Genomic DNA, 9,753 nt, shown 5'->3' with positions numbered 1-9,753 from the left:
ACATGCCAGCTACTGATTAAAATTAGGCAATTTCAGGGCATATTATATTCTGATAGAGTGCTAAGTGTGCTTTGAGATGATTTAATGCCCAAACAATGTTGGTCTCGTACTAGTTCCAACAGGTAACTAAAAAACATACTCCAGCTAGTGCTAGTAGCCACTAAAAAACATACTCCACTATTTCATAGAGTCAAACTATAAGGGCTACAATTTTGAACTCAGAAAACTAATATAGCGGTTGTGAAACATGTCGATTTAATGGATTGGAATATTTTTCCACTTCGAAAAGACATCTACAGCTTCTCCGATTCATATTACTTGTCGATCAAACGGATGTATCTAGACGTATTTCAGTGCTAGATACATCTGTTTGAGCGACAAGTAATATGAATCGGATGGAGTATATTTTTATGAAGCATACCGACGAAATATCTTCTCTCATATGCCTCAGCTTCAGATTGAAAATTCGTAACCACTCATCCATATCATCTATGGTTGCACTAGCAGCATCAATACCCTGCAAAACCTACAAATCCAAGCAGTTGCCAGTCAATGGAATAAAATAGTGTGACAAAAGAATCAACTCGTGATTTTAACAAAAAGTGGCACGCAGGCAGCGACACGGTTTGATATCATAGAAAATCCATTAGCATCGCATAGAAATTTGATACGGCAAAATGAAAGTTATACCTCCTCTATTAAAGGCTCACTTTCCAGCAACTGATAGACATTAGCTGCTTCCAAAGCAACAAGCTCCTGCTTCAATCTCTCGGAGAAAGCATCGGCTTCACCAATGCCCATAACATACCTGCATTATCTACATTTGTCAAATATCTGCTACCAACAAGCATGCCAGGAATGCTAGGTTGAAAACAAGCAACAGAACAAAACAAAAAATACCACTAACAGAACAGAAATTAATTACTCCCTCCATCCCATAATATAAGAGCGTTTTTTACACTAGTGTAGTGCCAAAACGTTCTTATATTATGGGACAGAGGGAGTAGTAGATATGCAGCTTTAAAGAGCATAAATTAAGCTGACGAGAAAATATTGCTAAAAGAAGTAATACAGCAAGAAATAGCTAGTAATATGGCGTTTCTTACGTGTCAAGAAGTGCCTCCATGTCCTCCTCCTCGTCCTTTGCTTGAGATACAAGATCATTTTCAACAGTAACTTTTGCCGTTACTTTCCTCTCAGTCTGAGTAGCAACAGATGTTTCTCGCCCTTCTTGGTTGTTATTCTCTTGGTTATCCAGTGTCAATGTATTTTCCTAAAAAGAGATAATTACAAAATATCAAGCCAATGGGCAATTGGAGTCACTTAATCTGTATATAAACCTATCGGGCGCTTGTAGAAAAAATTAGTCCACTTGTAGTATTTTAGTTAAGAGACATAGAGGGGGTGTGGGTATGGGGAAGGTAAAAGCAGGTCTTGGTAATGGGAGACAAAGTTTCCATATGCACCTTTGCCCAGAGAGCTAACTCCACAATATCAATTCCAACAACTTTTGGAAGATAACTAAGTATCTCCTTGCAGATGTTCAAGATACAAAAAAGTAGACGATTCCTGCAAAATAAATAAACAAACAATTGTTAAAGTCTCTTAGGTCACCACATCAATGTGATCTGCCTTAACTTTACCATCCAAACGGATTCGTGTTAGCCTGTTACATTTAGTTTTTTGCAAATTGCAATACATATACATAGAACTATTTTGCTACTCCAGATCTGCTAAAGGACTGGGTAGCTTCAAAATATAGTTTCTGGTTAATCTCCCGTTTTTTAGTTAAAAGGCAGTGCTCCAGGCATTTTCTTAAAACATGGGCCCAAGCCAAAGCAATACAACACAGCGAGAACAACATGCAAAAAATCCTTTGAAGAACTCAACATGACAATAGAAAGCAAAGCAGCCACTACATGTGTGCAGTTAACTTTTCTTGTACATATGTTGGGCAAATACAGCGCAGAAAAGATACAAAAAGTTTTTGCAAAAAAAAAAACAAAGGAGAGTAGACAGCATGTAAGAGAACATTATTACTCCCTCCATCCACATATATAGGGCCTATATACATTTTTTAAGGTCACCTTTGACCATGGGTTAGCACAATAATATATGGCATGCATGTTGCACAAAGCATACCATCGAATTCGTATGTGAAAGGAGTTTCTAATGATATAATTTTGTATCATACTCCCTCCGTTCCTAAATATTTGTCTTTCTAGAGATTTCAACAAGTGACTACATACAGAGCAAAATGAGTGAATCTACACTCTAATATATGTCTATATACATCCGTATGTGGTAGTCCATTTGAAATCTCTAAAAAGACAAATATTTAGGAACGGAGGGAGTATATCTCATATACTAATAATTTTATCATTGGTCAAAGGCTACCTCGAAAAATGTATTAGGCCCTATATATATGGATGGAGGGAGTATCATTTTGCTAATTGTATAGACTTCAAAAAATGTGTAAAAAAAGGAAGGAAAACAGGCTAACCAAAAGTAGCTGATCTAACACCACAAAGCAGACTTTCTAGGGAACAACCTGTCATCAATGTTTCGCATGGTCCATTGTGGAGGAGCAACAGTCTGACTCCTAAGGTTATCAAACCCCTGCAGTGCAGTTTATTAAATGGTTAGAAGTGGATATAACAATTAACAAATAGCTTCTTTAACTACTGCACAGAAGAAGAACGCAAGGGGAACTATACCAGAACAAATGTGCAACCACTAGGGTCACTTGAAATAACCTCAACCTTTGTAAGATGTTTCAACTTGTAAAGTTTAGCTGGCTGAAACGAAAGGATCAGGTTAAGTTTCTAACAGGAGACTGAAAAGCAGAGGAAAAGTACCACAGAACGTAGTGAAAATCCTTTATCTGAACGGTTGACGATGCATATAAAATTCAGATAGTGGGGATGTTATGCAGACATGATGATTCATGAGGTAGACAATGATCGAAATATAGAAGTGCATATGCAGCATTAGCCAATAAAACTACACAAATCCAAACAGTTTTTTCATCTGGTTGACAACCGCATATCTACGTAGGTGAAAGCTTTAACATAATTAATGCCACTAGACAAGCCAATGTTGTAACTCCTGCTACAAACTGGAGAAGTATTAACAGGGAAGATTTTACAGTATATAGGAAACAAACCTCGAGTACTGCCCCTGATGAATATTTCAATACTCGGAGAAAAGCTTTATCTGCCTCGCCTTTTGACGAATGTTTAGCTGCATGAAGTTAATACTGTTTAGCACATGCTGTAACATCTTGTATAATAGAACAGTTATTGTCTAATAGTTTCCTAGCACAGAACAATTGAGCCATAATAGATTGTCATCCAAGCTACAGCAGGTAAATAAAAATATTAAATCTTCACCATTGAAGAAGCTAATGATGTATCTTTGTGTACATATCGTTTGGGTGGGCAATGGTGACTGAAATACAACTATAATTGACTAGGTTTTTTTGCGGGAAAACTTTCGATCAATTCATCTTCAATCATGACAGTACAGCGAACACCAGAAATAATAAAAAATACATCCAGATCTGTAGACCACCTAGCGACAACTATAGGCACTGAAGCGAGCCGAAGGCACGCCGCCGTCATCGCCCCTCCCTCGCCGGAGCCGGGCAAAATTTGTTGTAGTAGACAGTCGGGAAGTCGTTGTGCTAGGGCCCCATAGGACCAGCGCACCAGAACAGCAACCGCCGCCGTGCATAGATCGGAAGGATCCAACCCGAAGACACACACACGTAGACGAACTACAACCAGATCGAGCAAATCCACCAAGGACAGATCCGCCGGAGACACACCTCCACACGCCCACCAACAGTGCTAGACACACCACCAGGACGGGGCCTAGGCGGGGAGAACCTTATTCCATCTTCAGGGAGCCCCGCCGCCATCTCGTATTCCTGAGCAAGACACAAACCCTAACAAAACTCGAAGGAACGTCTAAAAATGAAGCCCTCCTGCCGGCAAGGGCCGGGGTCCACCGAGCCGCCATGCCCTAAGGCCACCGGAGACGAGGAGGACCGACGCCAGTGCCGGCGGGAGGCAGAGGAACCCTAGGCTTTTTTGTGACTCTCGAGTTTGTTATTGCTTTCTCTATGGCGTCTTGAAGACGAACATATCTAACTATAATTGACTGTAGTTAACCAGGGAGGAAAGGATTAACTCTCAAAAGAAAATTCATTCCACTTAGATTATGTTCCTCAATCCATCCAATTAATCAGTGTTGCAGCGAACCTCTCCTTGCACCAACAATTGAGTAGCAACAAAGGGCGTAGTGCACCAAGCAGAAACTGGACCAATCCAAGAAAATTTGAGCACTCATAGTGTGCTTCGGACAAAAAAGGAGAAGACATTACCACTGGGATCAGAGTCATCTAGATCATCGTCTCCCTTCAAACAGTTACAGATAAGAAATTCCTGAGTAGGCTATGGATTTACATATTGGAATTGACAATCCCAAAATAAAATTTTGTCAACCCAGCAAGCATAAATGTAAACTCTACTGGCAATCCTACAAGCAGCCCAGCAATCTCTGCTAAAAGATCAACACATAAACTATGTGAAAAAACATATCCCGGCTCCTTGAGTTACATGCACAAATTTTCAAGGCCTGTTTGGGGACGTCCTATGTTAGCGTTCATCCATGGGAAAACTACAGATTGCTGAAAGACACTGCCTGGTTAACCTGAACTGGAGAACTCCTGGGTCGATTAAGTACATCCACAGGGAGAAAATAAGTACCTCCTAAGTCCTAAACCATTTGTCCTTTGACAAGTTATGGCGGTCTCTCTCCAACAGCGCGACACATGAGGTGCACAAGGCCTAGTTGATGACAAATCAACAAATTTACTGATGCAATCCAATCCCATGCATCCTAAGACCAACGATGGCATGTACTACTCCAATGCCATGGTCTCACACAAATTTCATGCTTTGCTTTTTGTTTCGTGGCTTTATGGACGGATACACTTCATCCACGCGTTGTGAGTTTGATCCCAATATAGAACTTTTCTATTGGATTGCTTCCATGGATTGACTTAGAAGTTTTCTTCTAAATTTTCCTTTCTTTCCTTTCTGCTAGGTCAGTTTGACCTCTCCGTTCACTTAGTTTTCTGCTCATGGCCATTCTGTTCCTTCTTACTGCACATTCCAAATGATCGAGATTTTTGCAAGTTGAGTGCAAAAACTTGCTTATTTCTGTTGCAGAGCAGGCAGCAGCAGTGCCCATGCGGCAGCACGGTGGGATGGGATCAGATGGCCTTGGATGAATTTGTGTACTGATTCGCTCGAGGCTTGTGCACCTGATAGGCTGCGCCCTACAATGATGGCCCTCATGAGTTGTGAATGCTCATTGTCATCTCTGATCAACCGCATCACAAGGATATACCCAATTAGCTCTAGCACCTCGCTCGGTCAACTCTAGCTATAGGTCACCTGCTCCATTGCTAAGTTGTGCAAACGATCCATGCATTAGGTCTCCAGGTGCCATATTTGCACTTCACTGATCTCAGCTCTGCATGGTGAGAGCTCTAGCTGACAAGTTACCGTATTTATGCACCCTGGATGGATCCGGCTAGTGAATGTAGGCTACTTTCAACATCGGCTGCAGCTCTAGCTTCCGTATTTATTTTTCAAATTGTGCACCCTTGCAGCATGTAGTGATATTTAGTTTAGGTTTGCAGCGCCACATGCAAGAAAGTTCACTGATTTTGGACATTCAGAGATAACCGCGTGAAACAAGTGAAGAAAATGGATCTGCCGATTCAGCTAAAAACCAGCGGACGTGTAGTGACCTGGTCAACCAAACCAACCCAGCTACGATCATCAGTTGGATCCAAGCTACCGAGATCCCAACTCTCGCATGCCGAACCATAACAACGGTCTCATGGGTCATCAGTTGAGAAGAACAAGATTCGGCTGCAAACAACTCCCTGGGTGAAGCAGCAAGCAAAGGCTCTCCAGTCAACGAAACCAGCACCGAACTAGCCGCCTGGAGGCTGCCCCAACCAGGTCAAACCCTCGCCGCAGCAGCGCAGAACAAGCAAAATCGAAGCAGCGATATATAGTAAGCTGCACGGCAGCCACTACGCGGGGGGAGAGGAGGGGAGGGAGAGGGAGGAGGAAGCACTGACTGGTGAGCGCGAGGACGCGGGGCTTGGCGAGGCGGCCGAGCTTCTCGAAGATGCCGCGGCCCTTGGCGACGCGGATGGAGAAGGACACCTCCTCGCCGCGCGCGCCGGAGGCCGCCACGGCGGCCGCGCAGGCCCGGCGCAGCTCCGCGTCGTCCGCGCTGGACTTGGCCATTCGCGCGCCTCTCGCCGGCGCCTGGCTCCCGGCGATCTGGGAGAGGGAGGGGGGCTTGACGCGGTGGTGGGGGGAGAGGAGGGGAGAGGTTGGTGATGGGCACCGTGCTGCTGCGCTGGTGTCGCCTCGGAGTGATTATTGGTCAACAATCATTTTCTGGTGGTTGTTTTGGGTTTTTATTACGGTTTACATACATTTCGCTTTGGGGTTTGGACAGAGAGGAGCGGGCGAGGCGGGTCGGAATTGGGTTTGGTTGATTGACTTGGTGGGACTTGCGGTGGAACCGGGCAGCCCCGACGCTCGGTCTCCGGTCCGGCACCAGGCTCTCGGGTCGGAAGTCCCTGATAATCAGCGAACTGGCCATAATTAAGCATAATAACATATTTTTTTTCTACTTTTTTCAGAGTTTCCCTTTTTCGGCAGCGCTACGCGTAAAGATCCGTCGCATCGCGAACCACTGGATTCAACATGGGATAGCCCTCGGATCCAGCTCCTAGCTTTGCAACAAGGATGATGTCGCGCTTCGGATGTTCGCAACAGAGTTCGAGTTGCGGAACTTTTGCAACAGAGGTTTTGTTGTAGTTTTTCTTTTTCTATTTTGCAACCGAGGTAATGTTGCAGATTTATTTTGGGCAGTGCTACGCGTCCGTGGATCTGCATCATCAAGTGGCCGAGCGGCGCTCCCCACCTTTGCAACAAAGTTTAAGTTGCAGAAACTTTTTGCGACAGATCATGTTGCGAAAAACTTTATACCAGGAGTTATGTTTTAGAAATCTTTTGCAACAGGAGTTATGTTTCAGAAACTTTTGCAATAGAGTTCATGTTGCAGAAAAATCGTCTCGCTCGCATCGTTGCACCGTCGTGTTTTCGTTGTAACATTCCCCATGTTTCGGAAACATAGACGATGTTACAATCCGAGACTTCATCGATCTGATCTTTTGCAACAACAGAGCTCGTAGCGTCGGTGGTGGGCGGCGGCCGCCGCCGTTTTTTCACCACCGCCATCCAACCCCCTGAGCCCCTGCAGTAGGCGAAAGGATGTGGTTTCTGGCTGGAGGAGCAATTGTATTGCCATGGCTGGGAGCTTGAGATGGATAGCACGTGCTAGGAGAAAGGATGAGCAGTCGGTGCTTGTGAGGATAAGGATGCATTGTTACTTGCTGGTGTTTCCGGAGAGAGAGGGCGTGGGACCAAGAGAGAGCGACAGGCATCCATGTGTCGTGGTGTTCTCAGGGGGGGGGGGTTGCGAGGCGACAGATGCCACAAGGGCTTAGTGTGAGGGTAAGACTGCTGCTGATAGGACCGGGAGCGGGTATGCGAGTAGCACGCGCTAGTTTACCCAGGTTCGGGGCTCTCCGAAGAGATAATACCCCTACTCCTGCATGTCTGAGTATATCTGGTATATCTGGTACAGAGTTGCTCCTAGAGCTGTATCTGAGCTCAGTGCCATAAGCATCTGGCTTTGTATATGTCTCATATGTGTATGTGAGCTAGCTAGCAAATGGGCATGAGAGAGCTCCACCGTGAGTGAGCATGGATGCATGCGTGAGTGAGAGTGAGTGAGGAGTGGATGGATGGATGTGTGCCTTATATAGGCATGGCTAGCTTACTATGTAAGCTATGTAGTGGCATGGGACAAGTGGGCATGGGGCACCATGCCCATGATGGTGTGGACGTGATGTGCATGCCTCCTTGTCCCTGGTGCACTTTATAAAACAGTGCCCAGGGACAGATACACTGTAGATGATGTCGCCACTACTATTCGTCAACAGTGTCGGTGTCTTGTCGTTGCAGCGGTTGACTTCGGGCAGTCGGCAGCCGGCAGCCGGCGGGGCAGCCGACCGGGTGGAGCAGTCGGACGGGGAGCCGGCAGGAGCGGCCGGGCAGTCGGACTGAGGGGCTTTGCTAGCCCCGATGTCTTGAAATACTGTCTTGCCGTCTTCGGGGTACCCGTCGTCAATTACCCCGTCAGTAGCCTCCAAGCCTCCGGGCAACTTGGAAAAGTTGGGCGGAGGCTTTTCGCGTTTGTTGGTGCAGATGATGGCATCGAAGGTGCCGGGCGCGGACACGAAGTCCGCCGGCTGGTACTGTTGGGCGCGGACGCGGGGTCCGCCGACCGAAGCTGTCGGGCGCGGACGTGGGGTCCGCCGACTGATGCTGGTGCTGACAGCCGGCTGCGAGCTGCTGCCGGCGCGGCTTGCTTCCAGTGGGGGCGCACCAGCTCACCCACTGGGTGTAGCCTCCGAGTGAGGAGGGGGTTCCCCACGAAAATGATCATGCAAAAGACAAAGTTAGTCTGCGCAGATATATCAAATGTTTGCTTTTAGCATTGCAAGTTTTATGCGGAGGGTGCCGACTCGGTTTCGTCCGAGCCCCCTTCAATCTTTTCATGTTCCCTCGACTCTTTGGCTTGTGCTCTCTCTTGCCGGACAGCCGCTCCGCGGTCTGTGGTTGAGAATGGGCCGCAGAGGGGAGTGTACAGTACTCAGACTCTAGAAGCGGATTTAACCGAGCAGATACTCATAAAGGAAACGGTCGGGTCGCCCGAACCGTTTTTCTTCCCGGACGCTTTTCGCGTGGGTGGCCCGTTCATCCTTGCTAGCCGGACAGCCGCTCTGCGGTCTGTGACTAAGAGTGAGCCTTTGGTACCGCGCACGCTACTAAGCCATCTGCGGGAACAAACATCTCAGGCCAAGCGGCCAGCCTCCGGGCCAACTCTGGCTGGCGCCGGGGCGAACAGTAGTGCAACTGTAAAATAAAGGCGGATGCGGTCCCTGAGTGTCGCTCGGGGTTATCCGGGTTTGCACGCGGTGCGAAAATATGTGGGTGAGGAGCTCACATTGCTTTTGACGCAGTCGGGGGTTGACGAAGACAGCCGACGCGGCTCGGTGCTCGCGGAGCGCGCTGGCGCGCCCGCTGGGTATAGCCTTCGAGCCTCCGGGTGCTCGAAGTGAGGTCCCGACCGGCCAAGCGGCGGAGCCGGCCTGGAGCAGCCGGACGCTTCTTCCTTCTCTCTTTTTTTACAAGCCGGCTTGACTTTTCTTCGCTGGCAGCCGGCTACTTTATTGTTTTAGTCCTACCCGGACTTTGGGCAGCCGGCCTGCTTCTTTTCTCTAGCACTCGGCCTCTTTCTTTTTCTTCAGGACAGCAGGCGGCTGCAGTGGGATTCGGCGCGAGTGCGCGAGGCGCAGCAAGCCGGCCAGCAGGAAGGCGGGCGATTGCGGCACCAGTCGGCTGGAGAAACCGGCAGGCGGGCGCGGCATCGGCGAGCTGGAGAAGCTGGCAGGCGGGCGCGGCATCGGCCGGCTAGAGAAGCCCGCGGGCGGGGAGCGGGAGGCTGGCGGCGACCCGGAGCCGGCCCATAACGGGCGCGCGGAGACGGCGCAAGGCGGCGCGGCCGGCTAGGCGGCGAGCCGGC

At 47.8% G+C, this 9,753-nt stretch overlaps 1 protein-coding gene across 1 annotated transcript in view; it reads right to left on the bottom strand.

The window, feature by feature from the left end:
* Positions 1-6,471, bottom strand: part of LOC123096085 (exocyst complex component SEC3A) — a 13,425-nt gene extending 6,954 nt beyond the window's left edge. The window contains exons 1-8 of the mRNA XM_044517684.1: positions 6,164-6,471; positions 3,167-3,243; positions 2,718-2,798; positions 2,552-2,619; positions 1,467-1,569; positions 1,107-1,273; positions 691-808; positions 422-526 (exon numbers count right to left, since the gene is read on the bottom strand). Of these exons, the coding sequence (XP_044373619.1) occupies positions 422-526; positions 691-808; positions 1,107-1,273; positions 1,467-1,569; positions 2,552-2,619; positions 2,718-2,798; positions 3,167-3,243; positions 6,164-6,335 (891 nt within the window). The 5' untranslated portion in view covers positions 6,336-6,471. The remainder of the gene's footprint in view (positions 1-421; positions 527-690; positions 809-1,106; positions 1,274-1,466; positions 1,570-2,551; positions 2,620-2,717; positions 2,799-3,166; positions 3,244-6,163) is intronic.
* Between the last annotated feature and the right edge of the window lie 3,282 nt (positions 6,472-9,753).

This window comes from Triticum aestivum, chromosome 4D, assembly GCF_018294505.1.
Source record: "Triticum aestivum cultivar Chinese Spring chromosome 4D, IWGSC CS RefSeq v2.1, whole genome shotgun sequence".
Classification (NCBI taxonomy): Eukaryota; Viridiplantae; Streptophyta; class Magnoliopsida; order Poales; family Poaceae; genus Triticum; species Triticum aestivum.
Note: the sequence above shows the minus strand (reverse complement) of the source record. Positions and strands in the feature narration are given on the sequence as shown.